Raw genomic sequence first — 26311 nt, forward strand, 5'->3', positions numbered from 1 at the left:
TCGGCCAAAGCCCCCTCCAATCATCGTGGGCGCGTGAGGCTCTTGGCTTTGACCTAAGGTGTTATTTGTTTTGTAGGTGCAATTTTGTCCAAGATCAAGGAGGAAGAATTTTGCATCCACAATGTTACCATGAGATAAAGATCTTTCTATTCTAAAGAGATTTGGTTCGAAACTACAATATGTCAAATGTCCAATATTGAAGTAATTTAAGTTTGGGAAAATTAGAATGCCCTACATCTTTTCTATAGTTGTTAGATTAAACATTCATCCCTTTTAAAGAATTGATTAAGGTGCTTTGATCAATTGCCACCTCAATAATTTTCTATTTATTTAATTTTCATGTCATTAATTTAAATGCATTTATATAGAGGCATAAGGTAGCTTAGCAACTAATTGCCTATCATATAGGAATTTAATTTCGTCAATCCCCTTCTACGCATTAAATGACATTTTTTAATAAAATAAAATAAAAAATTAATTAACTAATTCCTCATTACCTTATTATCAGTATTTAAAAGAAAATTTTCTTTCTATTAAAAATGTCTCAATAAAAAGTCTTCAATACATATTTTTTCATGTATAAATGTATATAAAATATACTTAAAACTTATGATACATTTGAGAACAAAAGTATTCACTTTTGGTACGTTTAGATTTCAAATGTACCGAGAAACCAAATGTACCAAAAATTCAAATGTACCATAAAACCAAATGTACCCATTGTTATGTAACCCTTTTGGTACGTTTAGATTTCAAATGTACAGAGAAACCAAATGTACCAAACTTTCAAATATACCATAAAACCAATGTACCCATTGTCAGGTAACCCTTTTGGTACATTTAGATTCCAAATTTATCAAAAGACCAAATGAACAAAAAATCACAAATGTACCACAAAACAAAATGTCTCTATCAGATAACCCTTTTGGTACATTTACATTCCAAATGTACCAAGAAATACAAAAATCCACTATAAAACTAAATGTATCCATATTATAGGTAACTAGGCATAGCTATATAATGAAACAAATCTTTATTATGTGTTGGGTCTTCTAAATAATAAAATCTGATAATTTTTTTTTTATAAATATTCTACTATATTCACAAAAAAAAAGTAAAATTATAACAAAAAAAAAAACATAGAGATGGATAATAAATGGATAAATATAGGGATAAGAGGAAAAGAAAAAAAAAACCAAAATGTCAAGGAAAAGTTGTGAAAAACTAAAATTCTAAACAAAATTGAACTTATGTGAAAAACTGAAATTAATAACCAAAATTTTAGGAAAATGTTTGATCAAAATTTCAAAAGGAGTGTATGTTTAGTCTAAAAAATTAAAAAACGAGGCGTCTATATCAAAACGTCTCTTTAAATTTTTATATTTTTACTTCTTTTTCGGGTAAAGTGTCTAAAGTCTCAAATTTAAAAACTGAGACTGTGAGCCTTACCAGTTATTATTGTATACATTTTATTTATTTGTTTTGTTGCAAAACCATCTTACAAAGGAGAGATTTTTAAATGTCCAAAACACGGGACAGTACGTCATATGTCATTATATAAGTGAGACAATACTTGAAAAAGAAAAAATTTCTCCACTTGTATAATGAGATATAGTATATGTACTCGTGTTTCTAATACACATGTATAAGGGCATCCCAAAGCTGCCCTAAGGATTGAAGGACTTTTAGCCCCATGACAGGTGGTATCAAATAAAAAAGTCAGGCCAAGCCGCGGCTAGTGCATAATAAATTGTCAATTGAAAGTTTGAAACAAATAACACATCCCCGTACATGCTCGTTAGTGATCGAGTAACATATTATTAATAAGTTAGGTGATATGGAAAAATCACGTATTTAGTTAATCATAATATCTCAACTAATCCGCATAGTACTAACCATTATTTTTACTTTGATAAAGATAAATTCATTAAGTATAAGCTCATGAGATTACATCAGAGAGAAAATACTTAATCTCTTAACATGCATCATCGATCTAACATCCCTATGCATCAAAACATTCTTTGGTAGAGTTGATTCGATTCATCACCTTCTGAAAATTGAAAATTGAAAACCCTAGTCAAAAGCAAACTGCAGTAGTATTCTGGCAAATTCAAGAATCGTCTTCTATTTATTTATTTATTATTTTGTTTTTATTATTTGCTATTTCATTATACTTTAATTACTTAATTAAAGTTATCTACTTTCTTTAATTAAAGGCAGCCATTTTGTTCTATCAAAAGATGCATGATACATATGCACATAAGGAATTAAAAAGAATTCAAACTTATGGAACACAAGATTCATTCTTTTATAAACCCTTCATTTTCTATTCCTTTAATTCTTCAACCCTACATTCTTTACAAAATTGATTAATATGTTATGTAAAACCTAGGGATGGGTACGGTTTGGTTTGGTGCGGTTTTGAGTAAAACCGAAACCGAAACTTTTTGCGGTTTGGTTCGGTTCGGTACGATTTTGGTTTAATTTTTAAGAACGAAATGTACATTTTAAAATATATACCTATCTACGCATATGACGATCTAATTTTCTACACAATACATTAATTAATGAACACATGTTAACACTGAGTACATTGAGTGAGGATGTTTTGATAATCTATTTCCCTCCAAAATTAGGACAATATATGCACAAACAAACTTGCAGCAACTATATATGCAGCAAGCAAACTTGATGCAAGCAAACATGCAACAAATGATAAATGATGAAATTCTAGTGTGGTTGAGTAGATACTAAATGTATGGAACTCTAACAAACAACCAATTAAAACATGACATCTCATATGGACATCTAATTAAATGTTTATTAGTATTTGCGGTGTGGTTTTAAAAGCCAAAACCGAAATCAAACCGTTCCCTACAATGTGGTTCGATTTCAAAACCGCAAAACCCAACTGTTTCGTGCAGCCCAATTTGATTCGTGTTTCAGTTTTGATTTTTGGTTCCAAATGCCCACCTCCAGTAAAACCGGAAAAACAAAAGATTATGAGTTGCTATTTCCTTGTCTACAAGGGTTGCATCTTTGCAAAAGGTGAGGAAGAATATATAATAAAAAAATTTCATAGGTCTTTATCGTAACATAATGCCAGAGCTGTTCTCCCGACCATTCTAGATGATGAAGATCCGGACTTAAACAATGACCTATATAATGAGACAAAATTAATGAAAAAAAAAGGTTGGCTTAAAAGTTCAGCCCATCCTATTTTTAAATATTTGAGTCGTATCCGACCATACAACGTGTCGAAAAGAAAAGGTCTATTAAAACTCCACAATTTGTTTTGTTACTTTTGTATCGCTTCACAAAATAGTAAAAGGAAATACTCATTAGCTTTGTTGGAGATGCTTTTAAGTGGCATTTGAAAACTACTAGTGCATATCTTGGTTCACTAGCTATCACAACATTGGGTCCTCCCCACAAAAAGTCTCGGCCACCACTTCAAATTATTTTGATTCATACTATGTTTTTATACCATTTTAAGTAACATCTGATCTGAACAGTCAAATTATTTGAAAAATTTGCAAAACTCAAGGAAATGAAGGAGAAAAGCTCCTCATATACCACAATCATCATTTAATTAACTAATTATTCTTAATTATTAGTTTATTAAATAATGAACTAAATTTAAAAATTTAATTAATTCAAATGATATAACTTTCCATATCAAATGTCATCCAAAATGATATGAAAATATAGTACAAAAACATAGTAAGAATAGCATTACTCAATTATTTCAATCCACTGTGAACAAAAATGCACCGCTTTTAGGAGGCAGATTCTCTGCCCTCCCACTTCTGTGTCCTCCTATTTGTGTGGTAACGGTTAGACCACGTTAATATTTTATATTACTATTTTTTTTTGTCTTATTATCTTTATAAAAAAATAATATAAAATATTAACATGATTTAACTGTAATTACAAAAACAAAAAGATACGAGAAGTGGAAGGGCAAAGAATCTGCCTGCAGAAAGTAGTCACCAGAAGTTTTCCCCTAGAGTGTTCGCTATTTCGTAAAGAAAAAATTGACAGGTTGAGAGGTTTGAAAACTGACCTTTAATTATTTTGCATTACTTTGCCTACAAATATTTGATTTTCACGTTGATTTTTGAATTGTCATTTTTGTGGCTGTCTCTTGTAATATTCCATAATCCTGTTTAATAAAGCATCTGTTACCCCGACAAGACAGATTCTTATTTTGCCCGGCAGGTCTATTTTGCATAATTAGGACTGCAATTAGCTAGCCAGCCAGTAAATAGTTAAATCATGGTGAGTTTAAACTTTTAATTTCGCAAAAATACTATATTTATTATGTATTTGTATTATTTTTCTAATAAAAAGAAATCTACATGTGTTAGTAGGCCCTCCTTTTATTGAAAAAATGGCATAAATAATTATACAAATATATGATAAGTGTGACATTACTTCTCTTAATTTAACAAAAATGTTACATTTACTACATATTCGTATCATTATTTGTATCATTTCTTGAATAGAAATGTGATCTATATGTATTGGTAGATCATACATATATTAGAGAGATGATACAAATATGTAGTAAGTATAATATTACTCTTAATTTAAGTTGTTTATCATTAATTTTCGTTAATTGGTTACATTATGGTAAAGTTCACCATCAGAAGAGATTTTTTAATGTGTTCAGAACACGAGGCAAAACACTACATGTTACTATTCAATTGGAGAAATGTTTTTATTCCAAACATCCCTTCAATTATATAACGAGGTATGAATGTGGGATTTCGCCTCATATTTTGAATACCCTAAAAAATCAAATTTGGATCCTATTTGGATCCAAATTGTGGGGATTCTAAGGATCTTCATATCTTGGTTATTTATCGTGCATCGTACGATTATAAATTATTATTTATTTAAAATTAAATATAAATAATATCTTACGAAAACTGATTGTACGATCTGGAAAGAGGATCCTCTTCCTGAAATATCTACCCACCAACATGATGACAAAGTTGTTAAAGTGGTTATCAACTGGACAAGATAACTACTCTTTTGTTTCTATTACGAGGGCGTCACATGCAATGCGTCACTAGTAGTTAGTGCTCATTTTTCCTATTGAATAATATATAATAAATAAACAAATAAATAAAAGTACAGTGTTGATGATATGGACAAGCGATGAAAAGTCGGAGAAATTGACCCAACATTTTTTGTTCCAAAGAAATTGATTCAACATTTACCACGGTTCAAAATTAGGTTTGGTTCTTGAAGATTTTAGATGGCTGGATTTCGTTGGCATAAAAAATACAAAGATTGATATGAAGTATCTTATATCTGTGTATGCATAGTTAAATACAGTACGAGGAAATTTATTTTCTATATATCCAAGATTTGTCCAACTTAAGCGAATCTTTTTTTTTTAATACAATGATTTTTACATTAAAAGAAAAAGAAGTTCGGTTAAGCTACACAACGAACAACTTAATTTAGTATCGAATTCGCCATCTAAGGGATTCAAACCTAAAATTTATTACTTTTAAGTGAAGAAAAATATCATTAGAGTGTAATACTAAATCTCACTAATCTAAAGAAAATGACAAGAATTTTGGACAACAAGAAAAGGAGGAGAAACTTACTGGAAGACATGTGCTGGACTTGGACCTAGCCAGCTATGTAGCTATGTGTAATTACATAACACAGCCTTTTGCAATAATACAATAAGTACTCATAGTGTAACTCTAATATGGACAATGATTTTCTCCCCTCCTAATCTCTCTCATCTTCTCTCTCTTCTATTTGAATGGTTACGGTTTAGCTACGTTATCATCTTATATTGATTTTTTTATAAAGACAATAAGACAAAAAATAATATGTGAAAGGAGGGGGAGGGAAGGGGATAAGAATAGAATGAGAGAAAATCTTACTTTCTCTGTTATAGTTGTTAAGTGACATGTAAGAGAGAGTTATTACTGACCGTCAAAAATTGAAAGAAGTGCTTAAGAAGTAAAAATGAATACGTGCAAAGCACCGCTATTATTTAAAATGCTGTTTGAAATTTCTTAATTTCTTATACATGGAGTATCCCTTCCGCTAACATCTTCAACTCTAGTTTCCTTTTCATGCTAACTAAACAACTACAATGAGGGCAGCTAAAATTGAAACCCTAATATACAATACTATGTCATTACAAATAATTAAAATAAAAAATAAATTGAAACACTACTAGCTGAAGCCCTGTCAAACCAGCCAAGATTCAAAGTACACAAATGATATGTTAACAAAGTATCAATTGTTAACAATCAATTAACATTAATTGCGAACCACCACAGGATGCCTAGTGGTTGGGACGAGTTTCTGACTGTATTTTATACGACATGTTCTAAATTCGATTTCAAACGTTAATAAATTACTCAATGATGGTCATAGAAAGTTGAAATGCATGATGAAACACTTGCTGATCGTTTTTATAAAAAATAAAAAATAAAAAAAACCATTAATTGTGCATTCAATTTCAATTCTACTGAGTAATGAATATGAATTAAGGTGTTGGTGATGATTGACTTGTGCGTAAAGTAATCAGGAAATATGTATTTTTTTTCCATGGAAATGGATCAAATGATTTCCAACTTTTCCCAACAAGCCAAAGATTTTATTGGAAACATGAAGATATATCTGGTTACTGAAGTAGGATTTTTTTTTTTCTGTTTTTTTTTTCTTCTATTATATTTAAACGATTATGTTTAAATTACGTTAATATTTTATATTAATTTTATATAAAAAAAAAAACGAAATAAAGTATGTAAGAGGAAACGAGGAAAAGAGATGAAAAGAAAAATGCGAGAGAATTCTAGTGCCTCTGGTTACTTGTCAGCGTGGGCTTCTAAGACCAATCAAGATTGACCCTCCTCGTGAATCACATGGTAGTAAAATATTCATAAAGTAAAACACCTACTTGCCCTTGACAAATATAATGCTAACCCTAGCAATCATTTTCTGTTAAACTTAAAAAGTTTAAAATCTCCACTTGCTTTTACATACGAAACTTTGCTCTCTGCGTCATTCAGCACTGAGTTGCTCCACCACCTCTTTTGATCATTGTCTCTAATGGCGGCCATTTCTTTATCCAGTACAGTTCTTCCCTTCCCGAAACTCAACTTATCAGCCCACAAAGCACACCCCTTTGGAACCTCAAACCCATCAAAACTCACCCTTTCCACCTCCACCGTCGCCCCCAGAGTCCTCCACTCAAAAGACACCGACTCCTTCACCTCCATCATCACCGACCTCGGAAAAGAAAGAGCCCAGAACAAAAATGAACGGCAGACCGACACCAACAGTACCACTCACGAAAACGAGCGTCGTTTATCCGATACTTGGCGGGAACTCCACGGCCAAGACGACTGGGTCGGGTTACTCGATCCGATGGACCCGCTCCTCCGATCGGAGCTCATCCGCTACGGCGAGATGGCCCAGGCCTGCTATGACGCCTTCGACTTCGACCCCTTCTCCAAGTACTGCGGCAGCTGCCGCTTCACGCGCCGCGACTTCTTCGAGTCCCTCGGCATGGCTCACCATGGCTACCACGTCTCGCGCTACATCTACGCCACGTCCAACATCAACCTCCCCAACTTCTTCAAGAAGTCACGCTGGCCGAAAGTCTGGAGCAAAAACGCCAACTGGATCGGATACGTGGCCGTTTCAGACGACGAGACGACAGCCCGCTTGGGCCGCCGCGATATCAGCATCGCGTGGCGGGGCACCGTCACCCGCCTCGAGTGGATCGTGGACTTAATGGACTTTCTAAAGCCAGTTTCCTCGAACCGGATACCTTGCCCGGATCCCACCTTGAAAGTCGAATCCGGGTTTCTGGATCTTTACACCGATAAAGACGAGACGTGCCGATTCTGTCAATACTCGGCGAGGGAGCAGATTTTAACGGAGATGAAGCGGTTGGTGGAAAAATACTCGGACGAGGAATTGAGCATCACGATTACCGGGCACAGCCTTGGGAGCGCGTTGGCAATTTTGAGCGCGTACGATATAACGGAAACGGGTTTGAACGTTACGTCAGACGGGCGTGGGGTGCCCGTATCCGTATTGTCGTTTGCGGGTCCTCGGGTCGGGAACGTCCGGTTTAAGGAGCGGCTCGAGTCGCTGGGGGTTAAGGTGTTGAGAGTGGTGAACGTTCACGATGTGGTCCCTAAGTCGCCCGGTCTGTTCTTTAACGAACACGTGGCGCCGAGGCTTATGAAGTTGGCCGAGGGCTTGCCGTGGAGCTACACACATGTCGGGGTGCAACTTGAGTTGGATCACAAACACTCGCCATTTTTGAAGCCGACTAATGACCCAGTTGGCGCGCATAATTTGGAGGCTCACTTGCATTTGCTCGATGGGTTAGTAAAAAATGATTAACAATATTATCAGTAAATGTGAACGTATTATATTTTTTGGTTGACAATTTAGACAAATTACAAATTTACATAGCTATTTGGACTTTAAATTTAGGGTTTCGATTCTCATTATTCAAAATTAGGACCACCTACAAAATAAAATTATTAGATATGAGTATCGAAATATCTTTCGTGTTTCGAGTTTAACTTGGTAGGATGTGACTTTGAAATTAATTGATAAGATCATGCGCTCGATATATCTATAAAATTATTAGATTATGATCATACTTGTAAGTAAATATTTCACCAAATAATTTATAAATTGTATTTTAAAATAGAGAAAACAACTGTGTGAAAATTACGTGAATAATTGCGTTAAAAACAAGAAGAAGAGCGCAAACAGAGAAAATGATAGTGTGAAAATCACGACGATCAGGAGAAAACAATAGGTATCCACCATGTGAATAGCGGTCTATGTTGACTGTGTTTAGTGCATGCCATAAACAATGATTAATCAACAGTCATTTAATTAATTAACCGTTGTTAATTTGATTACGTAATTTTTCATGCAGGTACCATGGGAAAGGGCACAGATTTGTGCTTGCCAGTGGAAGAGACCCAGCATTAGTGAACAAAGCCTGTGATTTTCTGAAAGATCATTACTTGGTTCCACCTTACTGGAGGCAGGACGAGAACAAGGGCATGGTGAGGAGCAAGGACGGCCGTTGGATCCAGCCTGAACGCCCGAAACTCGACGACGATCATCACCCCGAAGACATACACCACCATCTCAAGCAGTTAGGCCTTGCTTCTGACCATTAATTAGCAATTAGCAATCCGATCTTCTTCATCTGTTTAGTGGGGTTTATATGAAGATTGTTAATGTTTGGTTTTTAGCGAAAAAATGTAATAAAACGTAGAGTGCTGTTACGGTGCACGAAATTTCAATACACATACCATTTCGTCAATAATAATCTCAAAAGAAAAGAGAACCATTGCTGTAGTAGTGTTCTCGAAAAATACTATTATGATGGCAAGTAGTTATGTTATATCGATATCATGTTAATATTTTGTCACTATAATGAAAAACCACGCAAAGGATTTGAGAGTCGTTAAGGGCAATTATTCATGCATCCTTAATTTCATTTGAAATGCCCCTATTTTCCAATTCCAATACTGCTTTTATAAAAAGAAAAAAAGAATTATGCCATCACAATTCACAGGCTTAGGATATACGATCATAAATAAATTTATTTACAATGATACAAGTGAATTGGTAATACTATATGATGATTTAACAATCACAATTAATTTTTTTTTTTAAAATGTTATTGGGTAGGCCTAGAGTTGAGGCTACAAGTATATAAAGCCCAAATACCGTTTGACCGAAGGAAAAGCCCAAATTCCTACGACCTCGTTCGGCTTGCAACCCTTGCCTCCAACCCCAAACCCAACGACCCCCCTTTTCTCTCTCGTTTCACTCGAAAGCTTAGCTCTGTTCTCTGCAACCGCTGCTCTCTGCCGTTCCGCGCCGCCGAAGCTCGCCGTCGTCCAAAAGACTTCATCATCGTGGTAAATTGTTTTTCTTTTTGGGTGTTTGTTCTCGGTTCCGTTTCTGGCTGAAATTAAATTTATTTTTTCCTTTTTTTGGCTTTTTTTTTTTTTCATTTTATTTTATTTTGTTTTTGTTTAATTTCTTAAGCCTTGTTTGTATTTCCTTTTGCAATTTTTCAATTTTTCAATTTGACTGTTGATATGCATAGATTTTCTGGGTTTTTATTTATTTTTTGAGTTTATTTGCTTACAACTTCAGGAGTTTACTATTAAAATAATTTTGGGGCAAGGGTTTTGTAATCCTGCACCAGAAGTTCTGTTCGAACTCTGCTCCCCCAATATTGCTCGTATAAAAAATCGTAGTTTCGGAACTTGTCCTAGTTGCCAAGATGAGATTTTGAATAGTTTGGTCATTCATAGTACGAATTGTATTACTTCAGTGAACGTTTTGGAAGCTGTTTTGGCTGTTACTATTAGATTACGTGACCCGGGTTTCACTGAATTTGCAGAATCAGAGACGAATTGTTGTTGCGAAAAGATGAGTTTAATATCGCAGAATGTTCCTTCCGGTTTTAAAGCCAACAAGGCTAAAAGGGATGATGATGGCGCTGACGAGCCTTTGTTTCTGCAAGGAAATGAAGACAATGGGGATGGACAAGCAATGGGTTTGGATATTATGAGGACGAAGAAAAGAAAGAAAGCGCGTAAGGAAGATGATGAGAAATTGGTGGTGGAACAAAAAGAAAAGGAGCAGCTGGAGGACTCATTGTTTGGAGCCATTAATTCCCCACTTGAGTTTGGGAAGGAGGATGAGGAAGAGGTTGGAGATGGAGCGGATTTGTTCTTCGTGGACCGTTCTGCCAATGGTGTGCGTTCGGTTGATGAAGAGGATGGAGAGTTATCAGAAGAGGAGACCCAGGAAAGGAAACCTGTGTGGGTAGACGAGGAAGAGGAGATGACCAAAATAAATATTGCTAAAGTTAATAGGTTAAGGAAGCTGAGGAAGGAGGAGGAGGAGAGTTTGATTTCGGGTTCAGATTATGTGTCGAGATTGAGAGCTCAGCATGCTAAGCTGAACCCAGGCACAGAATGGGCTCAGCTTGATCGACAAGTGCGGGAGAGTATTTATTCTGATGATGAATCATCCGATGAACAGAATCAGGTAGCAGTGGCCCGTGGCTTCAAAGGTGTAGACACTGTTGATGATCTCCTTCGAACGAATGAGGATCTTGTTGTGAAGAGCAGTTCAAAGTTATTACCTGGACTTCTTGAATATTCAGCACTTCTAAATGCAAATGCAGAGGAACCTTCAAATGGTCCGATAAACTCAGTGCAGTTCCATAGAAATGGGCAGTTGCTTCTTGCTGCTGGGTTGGATAGAAGGCTTAGGTTTTTTCAAATTGATGGCAAGCGGAATACTAAAATAGAAAGCATCTTCCTTGATGACTGTCCCATTCGAAAGGCGGCTTTTTTGCCTGATGGGTCGCAGGTTATTATAGCTGGAAGGAGGAACTTCTTTTACAGCTTTGATTTAGTGAAGGCAAAAGTAGATAAAATTGGTCCCCTGGTTGGTAGAGAGGAGAAAAGCTTGGAATGTTTTGAAGTTTCCCCTGATTCTAGTACAATTGCCTTTGTGGGCAATGAAGGCTATATCCTGTTGGTGTCCTCGAAAACGAAGGAATTGATCCGAACACTGAAGATGAATGGAACTGTTCGTTCTTTAGCTTTTACCAATGATGGGAAACAACTGTTGAGCTCCGGTGGAGACGGACAGGTTTACCACTGGGATCTGAGAACTGGGGCTTGCATCCATAAGGCTGTTGATGAAGGTTGCATAAATGGTACATCTCTTTGTACATCTCCAACCGGAACATTGTTTGCTGCTGGTTCAGACAGCGGGATTGTCAACATCTACAATAGAGAGGAGTTTTTGGGGGGAAAGAGAAAACCCATCAAGACCATCGAGAATCTTACAACGAAAGTAGACTTTCTCAAGTTCAATGGCGATGCCCAAATACTGGCCATTTGTTCGAGCATGAAGAAGGATAGCTTGAAGTTGATACATGTTCCATCATTTACTGTTTTCTCCAACTGGCCTCCGCCGAGAAGGTCCATACATTATCCCCGCTGTTTGGATTTCAGTCCCGGTGGAGGTTTCATGGCTGTGGGAAATGCTGCTGGAAAAGTGTTGTTGTACAAGTTGCATCACTACCATCACGCATAGAAGGAATGCTAAGAAAACCAGTATATGGTCACCAGGATCTTGTTTCCTTCGTTTCAGAAGATTCGTTTGCCCGTTCAACGACGATCTGATTGTATCATCCGCTGTATCAATGCAGAAAGGTTTTGCAGCTTTTGACCTTTTATTTCTGTTCGAACTTCGAATGTGTTGCACCAAACTTTAATGGAAAATTTTGAATCATTTATATGTCCATCGCAGTTGTTTTTATCTTTCTGTCAGAAATTTGTGCACACATATATTCCGAGCCGAAGTGAAAAAATGCATTTATTTATAAGAAAACTAGTTGGACAGAAAATAAATAATTTTTATTTTGCATTTTATTTTTTCAATAATTTGTAATAGGCTTGTTGGATGCTTGAATTAACACTTATTATATGCTTGTTCCTTAAGCTTTCAATATGTTTTAATATTTCTTTTTTGGTTCTACCTCTTATTTTTTATGAAGAAAATGAATCTTTTTATCGAATGATTGTAAAAAAAAGGGTCTGGACCCCAATATACATGTCATTCTATTTTATAATTTATGTATCTGAATCCAAGTATTTATTTTTCTTAGGTATAAGTAGACATTTATATATAATAAATTTAAATAAATTGACAAACCTCCTAACCTCACCTAAACGCCTAGACGCTCATGTCCAGCGTCTTTTTGAACCATGTTAATTACAAATGGCCACTTAATTATGTTCTCAATGCCACATATACAAAATAATATTAATATAATTTCAAAATATTGTTGTCGAAAATTTATGAATAAACGATTACTGATAAAACATTGTTTTTCTTCTTTTTCATTGTTATTTTTGGATTGTAATTTGACTTAATATTATTATCTGTTTTATTCTAAATGATGCATGGTTGTATATATTTGACGTGGATTACAAAAGTGATCTACAACAATGTAGTGTTTTTATAAGGGGTACTTGTCCCTCTTATATGGAAGGGGATCATATTTGGATCCCTTTTCACCTAATCCACTTAATTCGGGATCCGGACTGTTGAAATTTGATCCAACTACTACAGTTATTATCATTTTTAAAGGGATTCCTTGTTTATAGCTGTTTGGTCAAATTTTAAATGTCTCGATCCCAAACTAGGTGAATTAGGTGGAAAGAGATCCGGAGAGGATCCCTTTCCCTCTTATATAGGCACTTAATGAGCTCCAAAAGTTATGGGCTCTCAAGTACTTCACAACTTTAGCATTAAATGAAATAAATGTAGACATGACTTATTGACTACACCTCCATTATTCAATCGACACATAGAAATGAAGTAACATTTGCTCAGGGCTAGTTGCAAAGTTTCATGGGAACGAGCACCGGGCACTTCACTCAGCCTTGAGCGGCCGAGGAAGCACTTTTCCGAGCACTAGGTTTGATAACCTTTACGTCCCTTCATAGACTTTTGCCCTTGTCAATGGGCAACGCGTGACTTGGAGTTGATGTTTGGGCAACCCTTTTTTTGGAGATTCCTATCGTAAAACTAAGGTCTACCACTGAGTTTGTTTTGAGGTACAATCTTATCATGTAAATTATGAGAAAATTTATTTAAACCTATATAACTTCATTCTACACTGAGTATGGGCTTAAATTACGAGAAATTTTACTTGATCTCTGATGAGTCGATATTATCTATATATTTTATCCTAATCTTAGTAATAATTTATTAGTTATTATGTGTGAATTTTGATACTTTGAATTATATTTCTAATGTAAGACATTCGACTTCCTCTGGAGGAAAAAGTGATCAAACGGATGAATTTTAGAGTAATTCCAATTGGAGGATGTTCGTGAGCCTTTCAAGATGATTGTATCAAAGTTTCAGATTTTTCTACCTAGCCGTTTGACCTAAAGGCCAAGGGCGCAGCTTTCCTAGATTGACGTTTCTAGATGTTTTGGGTATTTTGGAGGTCAAGATGATATATTTTGAGGAAGATTTCTTCTGAGGATTTGTAGGGGACGACTTCAGCTTGCAAAAGAGATCTTTTAGGACCAAATCAGAGTTGTGAACAGCTTGTATGCATGAATAAACATCCTGATAGCACTTGAAACAAATCGTACCGATCTGCGAATTCACGAACGAAAATCGTGGCGTTTGTTGGATAAAGTCATTGTGGTTGAAGAAAGTAATAGGAGGCTTGAGAGTTGTGGGTGGAAGTGGTGGTGGTTGTGGTTGGATGGACAAGAGGTCAAAGAAGAAGGCTGATGAGATTGCAACATTGTTTCACCTCTTTGTCCAAGAAGTGCAGATTTCCTTTCTTAACCTCCTAGAAACACTATCAAGTAACCAAGAAACTCCAACCAAACAATCAAGAAACCAAGAAAGAACACTATTGTGAGACCGAGAAAGTTCAAGTTGTGTGTATTTCAACAATCTTCTGTTGGTTAGTGTCAGCTTGGCTTCTTTTTCATAAATAATTTTCCTTGGACCATGGATGTGGAAGAGTTACATAAATCTGAACTGATTTTCTCAAATTTACATGTGCGTTTATCTGCATGTTTGTGGCTGGGCGATTTAACCTAGTCAAACATCATTTCCAGTTCGCTGTTTTGATTCATCTTCTACGTGCTTAATCCAAAACGAGCACTTGCTTCGATAAAGAGACATTATTAGCGCGTAAGGAAGATGATGAGAAAGTGGCGGTGGAGCAAAAAGAAAGGAGCAGCTGGAGGACTCATTGTTTGGAGCCATTAGTTCCCCACTTGAGTTTGGGAAGGAGGATGAGGAAGAAGTTGAGTTGTAGTGGATTTGTTCTATGTGAACCATTCTGCCAATGGCATGCTTTCGGTTGAGGGAGAGGATGGAGAGTTATCGGATGAGGAGACTCAGGAAGCGAAACCTGTCCTGGTGGATGAGGAAGAGAAGGTCAAACAAATATTGCTAAAGCTAAGGAAGCTGAGGAAGGAGGAGGAGGAGAGTTTGATCTCGGGTTCAGTTTATACGTCAAGATTGAGAGCTCAACATGCTGAGCTGAACCCAGGCACAGAATGGGCTCAATTTGATCCAGGGTTGCGGGATGGTAGTTATTCTGATGATGATCTCCTTGGAACGAATGAGGATCTTGTTGCGAAGAGCAGCGCAAAGTTGTTGTCTGGACTTCTTGAATATTCAGCACTTGTAAATGCAAATGCAGAGGAACCTTCGAATGGTCCGATAATCTCAGTGCACCTTCATAGAAACGGGATCTGAGAAATGGGGCTTGCATCCATAAGGCTGTTGATGAAGGTTGCATAAATGGTACATCTCTTTGTACATCTCCAACCAGAACATTGTTTGCTGGTGGTGGTTCAGACAGCGGGATTGTCAACAGTTACAATGGAGAGGAGTTTTTAGGGGCAAGAGAAAACCCATCGAGAATCTTACAACGAAAGTAGACATTCTCAAGTTCAACGGCGATGCTCAGATACATGTTCCATCATTTACTGTTTTCTCCAACTGGCCTCCGCTAAGAAGGTCCATACATTATCCCCGCTGTTTGGATTTGAGTCCCGGTGGAGGTTTCATGGCCGGATTTGAGTCCCGGTCGAGGTTTCATGGCTGTGGGAAATGCTGCTGGGAAAGTGGTGTTGTACAAGTTGCATCACTACTATCACGCATACAAGGAATGGTAAGAAAATCAGTTTATGGTCACCATGATCTTGATTCCTTCGTTTCAGAAGATTCGCTTGCCCGTTCGACAACTATCTGATCTGATTGTATCATCTGTTGTATCAATGGAGTCGTGGGTGGCAATTAGTCTAGAAATATGAATGCTTTCATGCCTTTCTTAATGCAGAAATGTTTCTGCAGCTGCTTTTGACCTCAATTTATTTTTGTTCGAAGAATGTATAGCCCCAAACTTAAGATTTGAAACTTTTGGATCATTTCTTTATGTTCATCTTAGTTGTTTGGGACATGATTTCACGCCATTTTTCTCCACATGCACACACCATGCTTATTTTTTACCGTTAAGACCAAGTAAAGTACATAAAACCAATGGACACATGCACACCCCATGCTTATTTTTTACCGTTAGACCGAGTAAAGTACATAAAATCAACGGACAAATGCAGAGGGCGGTGTGCACACCTATGTCACGATATTGAGATATCGAAGTCAAAAGTATGCATTTAGTTATCAATAGTGTATATATATATTGTACAGAAAAGTTCAAAGAAAAGGAATAATGAAAAGAAATAAATAGGCATTTATTTATCGATTCGATGTAAAAAATATGTTGAAGCGGAGCCAGATCACAGTTCATACCACAGTTCGATTCATTGCATTACTGAAGCGAAAACCCGCTACCAATTTACAGAAAGAAAAATTCCTGATGAAGTTCTTGTGCTCAAGTTCATCGCTGGCCCCAAGAGGAAACATGCACCATCTATGCTCTCCGGAAACTCAACTGCTGTCATGTTAGATGCTCCAATTTCCAGCAACTGTTCCAAGAGGATTGTCATGTACAAATTTCTGGAGCCACAACGTGAACCTGCGCAGTAGTTTAATACACAAACCAGTCATACAAAGCATATTGAAGTACCTATTCTTTCTGATTATCATGACCTAGATCACCATTAACTCCGCAACTGAATACACTTTTAACAAAAATGAAAAAGAAACCAGTGTTACCGACTCCTTTTGAGAAGAAGTCAAGTAAATTACCGAGTTTTGCATCATTCTTTAGAATTAAACCAATGAACCCGGTTATATAAAATTGCCCACAACTGAACACACCGCTAAATCCATAACAATATCTTACTTATAACTCTCACCTTTGGAATCAGCTATCTCGTACAGCAGATTGGTCAACCCTGATCAAACACCTGTGGCAGTTTTAACATCGGAGTCTGTCTTCTCCTGGAAGAGGTTCAGCAAAAAAACGATGATAAGTAATACACAGACCACTGAGTTTATAAGTAGCAAAGATGTAGAAGGTTGACTTCAACCCCTATACAAGCTCAGAGTAATAAAGATTGAAAAGTTTCAGCACTTCTTGAGCAGTAAAAGATGTCAGGGAAGTTACAAATCTTGTTATGCATCATGAAAGTTACAGGACCAGAACTACAATAAAATGAAAATTAAGGCAATTCCCTATATGTCCACTACAGACCTGAGATGGAAGGTCTTTTCGTATCTTCCGAGTGGGAGTCCTCATTGTCACAAACTCTTCCGCGGCTGTCGGGTGAATTCCAATTGTGGAATCTAAGTCAGCCTTCGTCAAGCCAGCTCTCACAGCAACTGCAAATCCCTGTAATTTAACACATGTACTGCCACCTGAGCTCCAGAAACTAAAATCCTGATTTGGAAAAGAGAAAAAAACAAATAAAAGTGAAATGCATTTACCTGCACAATTTCCGGTGAATCTTCTCCACACATGTGTAACCCCAGAACTTTGTTTGTCTTTGCACAGACTATGAGTTTCATGAAGGTTCGATCTGGCAACCCTGAGACAGTAGCTTTTAAGGGCCTGAAGTTTGATGTGTAGATATCAACATCACCATACTGTTCTACAGCCTGCAAAAGCAACTACAATTTAAGACAAGAAGCCAATTTCGCACAATTGCAGATATACAAAGATAATTTCCTCACCTGTTCTTCGGAAAGACCAACTTGACCAATTGGTGGCTGTGAAAACACAGCAGAAGGAACAGCTCTACTCAAAGTGAAAAAATATCATTAGAATATACACAATTCACACATTCGCTAGTCTACTTGCATAGATTTTATGGAATACCTCCAAAGTTATAATATCAGGTAGCTAGGATACCTGTAATCAGGTTTTGTTGGTTCATTCAGAAAGAGTGTTTTTGCTATCGCCCCTCCCTCCATCAAAGCAACGGGAGTCAGATTTACTCTATCTGTAACATCTCCAATAGCCCAAATTGAAGGAACTTCTGTACGGGAGAATTCATCAACCTGAGAAGCAAACCAACTCAAAAACCTTCAGAATATAACTCTATATCTCTTGCCCAGTTTTTGGTCACTTTTACCAGGAAAGCATCTAACAAAGAAAGCAGAAAACAAAGCAAAGCTTAAACATATCAAGGAACATTACCTCTATTGCTCCATTCTTGGACAGTTTTACACCTACGGCTTCCAATCCCAAATTCTGCATTGCAGCACAAGTTCACATTACTAACCCATAAACAATACATCTTAATCATTGAACTGTCAGTATTATATTTGCAGAGTGCCACAACCAGGCATGAAGTCCCAATCAAATATTTCTAGACAACTGTCATTCATTTGGTGGATTGTTACACCTATGCCTTGATGGTGATAATCTTTAACTATAAAATCGATATTTCCAAGTTCAAACCTTTGTATTAGGCCTACGTCCTGTTGCAAACATAATGTGTGAGAACCCTTCAATTGTTCCTTTGTTGGTCTTCAGGGACAACGAACCATCAGCTGCCTTTACAATAGCCTTAGGGGACTCCTCTGCATGGAACTCGATTCCTCGCAGAGCCATCTGCTCTTGAACAAAATCTCTAACCTGCATGGTTACAAAAACACATATTACACCTTCAGAAAGAGACTTCAATCACGAAAATGTGTAACCAAACCAATACTGGCAATATGCATGGTTCCTAACCTCTTCATCAAAACCCCTTAAAACTTTCTTCTGCCTTATAAATACATGAACATCACTCGTCAAACCATTGAAGATGCCAGCAAACTCCACCGCGATATAACCACCACCAACTATTGCTATTTTCTCAGGCTTGGTAGGCAAATCAAGGGCAGCATCAGAATCTATTGCATATTCACTTCCGGGAATTTCAGGAATGAAGGGTCGCCCCCCAACCGAAACTAGTATATGTCTCGCAGAATATAGCTTCCCGTCTACATCAACCGTGTGTGGGTCCACTATCTGTGTCATTGGTGACAAAAACACAACATTAAGAACAACATTCCAAGTATATCTCGTGTTCCTGTCACAATGAAAAATTTCTCCTATATCTACAGCGTTGCATACTTTACAGAGAAAGAGTTTTTCCCCTGCCACACCTTTCCGCGGCCTTCGATCAAAGTGACATTTGCATTTTTGAGAACGTTTTTGTAAATCCCGGTGAGCCGCTGTAGCTCAGCATTCTTGTTGGCTATCAATGTGCTCCAATCATGCTTTGGCTCAGTCTCATATCTCCATCCAAACCCATTACTCTCTTCAAACTCATGAGCAAATTTCGAAGCGTAAACTAGTAGTTTTTTCGGTACACATCCACGAAGAACACACCTTCATTAACCAAAAACAAAAAACTCAGCATAAAATAATAATAATAATAATAAAAGCAATAACATTTCACAGAACCCAGAATCCAAAATTGTTGAAAAAGCTGAATAATTCAATTCCCAAACACCCAATTGGGCTCCAAAAGTTAAAGACTTACGTGCCGCCGACGCCGCCGGTGTTATCGGAAGAGATGGTGGAGAAGGGGAGCTCGCAGACGGCGACTGTAGCTCCAAAATTGGCGGCAAAGCGGGAGGCGCGGACGCCGCCACTGCCGGCACCAATAGTGAAGAGGTCAAAGTCGTAGTGGCGAGTGGAGTCGGCGCCGTTTCCGGAATCGGCGGCGCGAATGGAGAAGTGGCGGAGGGAGTTGAGGTGGTGGTGGGGGTGAGAGGTAGAGGTGCGGCGGAGGTGGGAGAGAGAGGTTAGGGTTTTAGGAAGAGAGAGAAAGGAAGGGAGTTTTTTGGAGAAGAGGAGGTTGTGGAGTGCCGGGGAGGAGGAGATGGTGGTGGTGAGCTTTGGGGTGGAGAGAGAGGTGGCCATGATGAAAACGTAAGCGCCTCAAGCTTTGGAACTTTGGTGACTTTGCTGCTTAAATAGGGGCAGTTGTGTTCACCTTGTTTTCGTGTCAAATTTGCACTCGTCGACATCGCGTGTTATCTGAGCTTAAAAATTCAAACCCAAATTTAACATGTTCAAATAAACGTATTACGTGAGCCGAATCGTTTGCATTCATTAAAAACAATATATATTACTTGAATAAATAATCAAATAAAACAATAATATGAAATTACAAAATATTAACATTGAATTCGTAAAAATCCACAAATAATTTCAAAACGCATCATACCACTACAAAATATCAAATGTACGTGCAAAATGAAGTTTTTGCTTTCAACTTTGTGGAGTCTTCCTCAAAAGGAGGGGAGGTTGATGTAGAGATTCTGGACATGGTGGAGATGCTGTGATGTGGGGCCGCGATGGCGTATCCTTTCACATATGAGATTACAGTCCTGTTCTCTTAAGGTTCTTATTTTGAAGAGTCGTGAGGATCAAATCTATATTAGTCGCAAAATTGTATGCAACTGAATCTAAACGAATATAATATTGTGGCTAATATGCAATTAGTCATTACAAATTCTCAAAATGAGAGTCCCTACACCACCCCCTTTGAGAGTTCATTTAAAAGAAACTCTTTAGCGTTTCTCATATTATTCTTTAAAATTTTAATCGCTGAAGTGACAAAAAAAGTGCCCCAATTTAGAGAACGTGCATGCATCAGGTTGTCAAGAATTGTTGATTGGGGCTATTCAGAGCCAGATAGTTGTAAATTCGCGTAACATTGTGATCTGGAAAGCTTCTGATCTTGCATTTTTGTTGTATTTGTTTGTAGGTCGATAACAATGCTGCTGCAGATATCCCATTACCGTGTAAGCGTCCAGTTTATGGCTCGAAGAGAGTTCGGGTGCCACATTTTCGCAGTACTGCAATGGTAAATGTTTAAAGCTTCTCTTGTTACCATGTCTGATGTGCTGGGAAGGAATTATCCAAGGTTGCAAAACATACACATTTCCTTAGGTGGTTTACAAACCATAGGGATTAAAGTGAATCGAATCTAAACCGTAGGGGCTAATTCGAAATCTGGAACGACTGATTTACCCTCGAATCCATTTGCTCTGTAGTAAGCAAGATACGAACGAACGCTTACTTCCCTGTAAATAGGCTGGTCTCCAGAAAGAATCTCCTTGATTGGTCCGATGGGTTTGATTCTCTCGGTTGGATAGAAAAAACATACAGCTGATACTCTAGGCCCCGCTGTTCCTGCCAGTACCCTGTGCACTACGCTTTTGAACTTGCCGTTGGAGATAAACTGCGCACAACATTGAAGATGAATGAGTTCTCATGCAAGATGATCTTTGTAGTTTTGTGTCTCACTCATCACGTGATTTTGACATTCATGCTATGTCTCTCTCGTTATGTCAGGATGGTAATAAGAACATAAGAGAGACAGAGAGGAGATGTATGAAATCGAGACAGAAAAGTTTCTTCTCAAGGAATTATTAGGATGATGAAGAATAATGTGTTTCTCTGTCTCTGTCTTCACATAATTTGACGTGCTCTTTTTATCTATCTTGTCATGTCAGACTGGTGACGAAAGAGACGGAGAGATCTATGACACTAAAGATCTATTTTTGACAAAATAGGATGATGAACTTACTTGCAGAAGATCACCGACATTGGCCACGAGAGTTCCTTTAGTTGGAGGAACATCAACCCAATGACCTTCGTGGAGGACTTGCAGGCCGCCAGTTTTGTCTTGCAAGACTACGGTAAAAGAGGAAGGATCTGAATGCCTGGATGTGTTGAGGGTCAGCTTGGGTTCTGGACAGCTCGGGGAGTAATGGAGCACCAGACTTTCAACCTTCAGGAACTCTCTGCGTTCCAGGTAGTCAGCGCTAAGCCCCAAGGCCTCCGAAAGCAAACCGGATAGCACATTTCCCAGGTTCTTCATGTGCTTGGTGTACTCCTGCACCGCCTCTCTGCGAATCAACCAATCTCTCAGATTATCCGCTAAGTTATGTGATTTGACTATTAATATATATGTACAAGCAGCTTGAGGAGTATGTACCTGCAAACCGATGGAATGTTCTCGGGTTCCAATGGACCGTCCACGAAATCAAACCCTACCGAGTCTCTCCAAACTGCTGCTTTCGTTGCCAACGGTTTTACACTGCTGTAGTATGCCACTTTTTTATTATAGTCACGAGAATACCAGTCCATCCTATCCTCCTTCGGCTGCTCATGAAATCGTCGAGACCCTTCTAACGCCTTATCCATCGCCTTCTCCGGAACTCCATGGTTAACCATTTGAAAGAACCCCCACGTTTCGCATGCTTCACGAACCTCCTTCACAATCTGCGGACGTCGGAAATCTTGATCAAAGCCCTCAAAGTCTATGACAGGAACTCGTAACTCTGTATTTTTTATTGCCAAATCTGAAAGTCTATCTGCTGGCTGGATGAACATCCTGGGGAGTTTTGTCAGCCCTGTGTCCACAAGTCCTTTTACTCCAGCTTTTGTTTCCTCAAAATCCTTCATATCCTTGGTTATGTCATAACTCGACAGCCCGTTTGCCATCTTCGCAAGCTGGGGAATGACGCTGCGGAAGTATGTTAGACGCTCTGCAGATGCGATTAAAAGAAGCAGAGAATATGAAGAACAATTTGATGAGAATAATTGATTTAAAGTAGTACCTTTTGATTGAAATATTTGAAGAATATCAGAATGTTGCTTTGATACCGATGAGTCGATGACTTCAGTACTGTAATTCTGACTGAGAGGGAAGGGACTTTAAGACTCCAAACTGTCATTACATTTGCAATACATTTGGAGTTTGTATTAATTTATTTGGCATCTTAAAATGGTAAGGGAACTCTCTTGAAGTGGGACTCATGAACTCTCTTAGAGTGGGCTCTCTATAGATTTTCTGCTACCTCACAGTTTAACTTCAATTCCTATGTCAATATTATAAAACATTGTGTCGATAAACATGAAGTGGCAGAGAGTCCATGAAGAGTCTCAGCTTTTAGCATTTCTCTTTGATAAAATAATTGGGGCTCATGGATGTTTTGTTTTAGCATCTTGTAATAATTGGGGGACAAATGAGTACAAGTCAGAGAATGTGTACACTACAGATTGGCCCACTGCAATTTAGATGAATTTTTCTAATTGAGCATGCAATATGTTTAAGAAATCCCTCCCCAAACGATGCTTGCATTTTTAATTCCTTAACGAAAGCTGACTACACAATGCACGATGAACGGTTGAGATGAATTGATTCCTAGGATCCTCACAAAGATAAACCTTGATGTTTGTTCAAGCAGAGGACAACCATAGTTGTTGCAAAAAATGAAAGTCATAAGAGGGTTTGGGAATGAATGGAAGTGGAAGTGGAAGTGGTCATGGTGCTTAAGACTTGAATATTACATGATGAAAATGGTGCTTAATCACATGAAAATGCATATAATATTCTTCACACCCAATTCCTTTTTAGTTGTAACTTGTAAGAACTTGTAAGGTATGAAAGAATGCAAGCTCGTTTGAAAATGCTTCTTTCAAAATCACTTATATTTAAAAGCACTTATATTAAAAGCACAAAAATAATTTTAAATGCAAATGCTTCACTAAAAGCACTTAGACCATCTCCAAAGAAGAAGTCAAATATGTCCAATGGGACTAAAAGAAATTCAGGTGTTCTCTAATGGAGATGCCATATATGATGTGGTTGCTTTCTAAGAGTCTTTTTTGACACACCCCGACCAAAAATATCCAAACAACCGAATCGTGCTATGCTGGCCTACAATTGAAAAGTGATGAAGGCATAAAGTGATGGTAATGTGAAAAGTGCGAAATAATTTAAATCTAAAGTACGCATATGAACAGAGTTGAAACCCTTATCACACAAGTGATGTCAGAGTATAAGTAAATTGCAATAAAAGATAAAGTAAGCATTTTATACCAAACGGAGTCTTCTGCAATTTAATATGACATAACCATTTTCAGCAATCCATATACGGAAATGAAGCTGAGAGGAATCGAGCTCAGAAAACCATAAGGAAGCAGTTTAGGGTAGTTTGAAGCCTTACCTTCGCCGTAAACGGAGATATTCTCGCCGGGAAAATTAGAGTCGCGACGGAGCTCGCAGTTTCAATTTCTCAGGAAACAGGGGCCGTATGTGGATTTGTTGGGAGGAGAGGGGTATCGTGATGGTGGTTTAGGAGGTTCCATCGCTGGATATCGGCGGCTCCGCCGTCTGTATTTTTGGGGTCTGCAACGGGGAAGACGAGAGAGTTGGGAGAGGGGGAAAGAGTTTTGAGGTGTTCGGGAGAAAAGTGAGATGGAGTGACAGATATTTTTCAGTGTGGGGAGGGTACGAGTGCACCGGGGGAAGCAGGACCCCCACCTGGGTGGGTCCCACAGGACATAAACCCAACAAAACTGAATAGTGAGATTGCTAAAATGCCCTCCAACTTTGTAGTTCCATGATTCTGCTTTTCGTTTCATCTGCATCTATGACGAGTACTATGAGAGTATGCGTGTGTATATGTATTTGGGTCAAGCCTAATTAATAATTACTTAGGCACAAATCTTAATTATAAAATCTAACGAAGACGGGCTTACTTGCCTACTTGCTTAACGAACTCAACAAATAAGTCATCCAAATTACAGTCTGCAACCCACTACCATTTTGCCTCTCATTAGGAAATGTGCTTGAATCGTCCGATTTACATCTCGTTCGCACTCATGTGTTCGTAAAAACACATACCACCTAAAAAAAAGAGAAAAGGGACAGAGAGTGACAATGACTCAAATGTCCACGTAAGAATTTCATGTATAATTTCCACTTAGCCCGTAAGGGGGATTTTCGTTCGTTAGGGAATAGAATAAGATTGAATTTTGGGACTGGATATGACAATTCAATTGGCCACATCAGTCATCAAATAAAGTTTTGACATATTATATTTGACATCTCTCTTAGAGATACTCTTAACTTATAAATGGTTATTTGAAATTATTTTTAGTTATTTTAAAAACACTTTCAAATAAGTCATCAAATAAATATTATTCTCCAAATTAAAATATAAAAGAAAACAAGTAGAAAACTTGATTTCAGTTTAAGGAAGTGTAATTAGCACTCCAAAAATCTCATTCTACACTCTTCACAAGTGTATTTTTCTTTTCAAATAGAATGTTTGAAGTGTGAATGAGATTTTTGGAGTGCGAATAATAATTCCCTCAGTTTATCATAATAAAACATCAAGTAATCGAGCATTGATATTTAAAAACTGAGACTGAGAATACAGTGGATAACACAAGTACACGAGTTTGATTCAGAAATGGGAAGCTTTTACTACAAAACATGAACTAGAAATTTTTACATTCCTCCATCATTTGAGGAACACTGGTGTTTGGCTTAGAGGGACAATCCTGACTCTTCGTCCTCTTCGAGGGAGGAAGTATAGATAAAGTAGAAGGTCCAAATGAGACCAAACACACCAAAGAGGATCCAACCAAGAAGGTTGTTGCTCAATCCGAATGGAAGCCCTGTTCCCTCGGTGCTCAACCTATCGTCCACCAAAGCCATGGCGGGACTTGACATGGTCGCCGCCATAGCTGCGGCCGCCAAAGATGCACCCTTGGCCATGTTTGAGTTGCTCTCCTTTTTTCCTTCCATGGAGCAGCTCACTCTTCCCTTTCTTGCAAGTGACGGCAAAGCTGAAATCATATTCAGAAACCAATTAGAAGAAGAAAAGAAATGTAAAATCAAATGTCAATAAGTCTCATAAAAAAGAAATATCACTGTGACGATATATCATACCACTTAAAATTAAAGAGAATGACTTTCTTAAAACAACAATTAAACCGTTCATGCACTATTGTAGGAGAAAATTTAAACGTACAACAGTATACTAGAGTTGAGATACCGCTAAAGACGCATATCCGATGTGTAAATAAGTTTCTCTCGTAATCAAGAAGCAAAGAAAGCAAGTGTTACCCAAAACAGTTGAGGATGGAGCCCCAACGGATGGCTTGTGCACAAGGCTTGCCCTAGTGACCGACGAGGCTGCAGAGCTAGCAGTAATGGTTGCCATTTGTCCTTAGTTTTGGAGAACTCTAACAAGCTTGTGGGAAATCTGCAGTGGAACTGAGTCTATGACACAAGTTGCAGTTTCATAGGGGCTGTGAGCAATTCACAGATTAATATGATTGGCCTTAAGTCTGCCCCGTGCATCACAAAGGATGGATAGATTGGCATTTGGCAGCCCCTCATTAGATATCCCCTATCGGCAACCACCCAACCATTTTTCTCCACGCGTCACATAATCCCTCAAAAGTCCAAATGGGCCTTTCTTTAGGAAAAAT

General features: G+C 37.8%; 5 protein-coding genes and 1 pseudogene across 12 annotated transcripts; 3 read left to right on the top strand and 3 right to left on the bottom strand.

The window, feature by feature from the left end:
• The first annotated feature begins 7077 nt into the window (after nt 1-7077).
• On the top strand, nt 7078-9381 carry LOC103945998 (phospholipase A1-Igamma2, chloroplastic). The gene is made up of 2 exons (XM_009356600.3): nt 7078-8381; nt 8951-9381. The coding sequence occupies exons 1-2, from the start codon at nt 7093-7095 to the stop codon at nt 9198-9200; spliced, it is 1539 nt and encodes a 512-aa protein (XP_009354875.2). The 5' UTR covers nt 7078-7092; the 3' UTR covers nt 9201-9381.
• Nucleotides 9382-9790: 409 nt separating this feature from the next.
• LOC103946000 (U3 small nucleolar RNA-associated protein 18 homolog) lies at nt 9791-12366 on the top strand. Its single transcript, XM_009356602.3, has 2 exons — nt 9791-9950; nt 10442-12366. The coding sequence occupies exon 2, from the start codon at nt 10471-10473 to the stop codon at nt 12154-12156; it is 1686 nt and encodes a 561-aa protein (XP_009354877.2). The 5' UTR covers nt 9791-9950; nt 10442-10470; the 3' UTR covers nt 12157-12366.
• Nucleotides 12367-14604: 2238 nt separating this feature from the next.
• Nucleotides 14605-16217, top strand: LOC103946068 (annotated as a pseudogene).
• A 123-nt stretch (nt 16218-16340) lies between these two features.
• Nucleotides 16341-19961, bottom strand: LOC103946001 (glutathione reductase, chloroplastic). Its single transcript, XM_048569848.1, has 11 exons — nt 19548-19961; nt 19168-19393; nt 18752-19030; nt 18476-18652; nt 18212-18265; nt 17924-18072; nt 17746-17809; nt 17500-17670; nt 17267-17404; nt 16929-17013; nt 16341-16645 (listed from the first exon to the last, which is right to left on the bottom strand). The coding sequence occupies exons 1-10, from the start codon at nt 19928-19930 to the stop codon at nt 16972-16974; spliced, it is 1683 nt and encodes a 560-aa protein (XP_048425805.1). The 5' UTR covers nt 19931-19961; the 3' UTR covers nt 16341-16645; nt 16929-16971.
• Nucleotides 19962-20884: 923 nt separating this feature from the next.
• On the bottom strand, nt 20885-24297 carry LOC103946002 (1-aminocyclopropane-1-carboxylate oxidase homolog 1). Of its 8 annotated transcripts, none has more exons than XM_048569850.1 (5): nt 24034-24297; nt 22642-22902; nt 22017-22534; nt 21606-21927; nt 20885-21257 (listed from the first exon to the last, which is right to left on the bottom strand). In XM_048569850.1, exons 2-5 carry the CDS (start codon nt 22756-22758, stop codon nt 21003-21005), a joined length of 1212 nt encoding a protein of 403 aa, XP_048425807.1. In that variant the 5' UTR covers nt 22759-22902; nt 24034-24297; the 3' UTR covers nt 20885-21002. The 8 variants fall into 8 exon arrangements, with proteins under 8 accessions (XP_048425807.1, XP_048425806.1, XP_048425810.1 ...); XM_048569849.1 differs by having other exon boundaries at nt 22642-23744; XM_048569853.1 differs by having other exon boundaries at nt 22642-22721; nt 24034-24296.
• A 907-nt stretch (nt 24298-25204) lies between these two features.
• LOC103946003 (photosystem II reaction center W protein, chloroplastic-like) lies at nt 25205-26107 on the bottom strand. The gene is made up of 2 exons (XM_009356610.2): nt 25944-26107; nt 25205-25663 (listed from the first exon to the last, which is right to left on the bottom strand). The coding sequence occupies exons 1-2, from the start codon at nt 26038-26040 to the stop codon at nt 25362-25364; spliced, it is 399 nt and encodes a 132-aa protein (XP_009354885.1). The 5' UTR covers nt 26041-26107; the 3' UTR covers nt 25205-25361.
• Between the last annotated feature and the right edge of the window lie 204 nt (nt 26108-26311).

This window comes from the organism of the source record quoted next, unplaced genomic scaffold (genome assembly GCF_019419815.1).
Source record: "Pyrus x bretschneideri cultivar Hongxiangsu unplaced genomic scaffold, Pyrus_bretschneideri_v1 Contig50, whole genome shotgun sequence".
In the NCBI taxonomy this organism is placed as follows: domain Eukaryota; kingdom Viridiplantae; phylum Streptophyta; class Magnoliopsida; order Rosales; family Rosaceae; genus Pyrus; species Pyrus x bretschneideri.

Coding starts and splice junctions, on each gene's coding strand:
- LOC103945998 (XM_009356600.3), top strand. CDS start 7,093: ATGGCGGCCATTTCTTTATCCAGTACAGTTCTTCCCTTCCCGAAACTC. Junction 8,382..8,950: donor CACTTGCATTTGCTCGATGG/GTTAGTAAAAAA, acceptor TTTTTCATGCAG/GTACCATGGGAAAGGGCACA.
- LOC103946000 (XM_009356602.3), top strand. CDS start 10,471: ATGAGTTTAATATCGCAGAATGTTCCTTCCGGTTTTAAAGCCAACAAG.
- LOC103946001 (XM_048569848.1), bottom strand. CDS start 19,930: ATGGCCACCTCTCTCTCCACCCCAAAGCTCACCACCACCATCTCCTCC. Junction 18,653..18,751: donor TAAGGGGTTTTGATGAAGAG/GTTAGGAACCAT, acceptor GTAACCATGCAG/GTTAGAGATTTTGTTCAAGA. Junction 18,073..18,211: donor CCAAGAATGGAGCAATAGAG/GTAATGTTCCTT, acceptor TTTGCTTCTCAG/GTTGATGAATTCTCCCGTAC.
- LOC103946002 (XM_048569850.1), bottom strand. CDS start 22,758: ATGACAGTTTGGAGTCTTAAAGTCCCTTCCCTCTCAGTCAGAATTACA. Junction 22,535..22,641: donor TCAAATATTTCAATCAAAAG/GTACTACTTTAA, acceptor GTCATTCCCCAG/CTTGCGAAGATGGCAAACGG. Junction 21,258..21,605: donor ATGTCGGTGATCTTCTGCAA/GTAAGTTCATCA, acceptor TGTTGTGCGCAG/TTTATCTCCAACGGCAAGTT.
- LOC103946003 (XM_009356610.2), bottom strand. CDS start 26,040: ATGGCAACCATTACTGCTAGCTCTGCAGCCTCGTCGGTCACTAGGGCA. Junction 25,664..25,943: donor TCCATCCTCAACTGTTTTGG/GTAACACTTGCT, acceptor ATATGATTTCAG/CTTTGCCGTCACTTGCAAGA.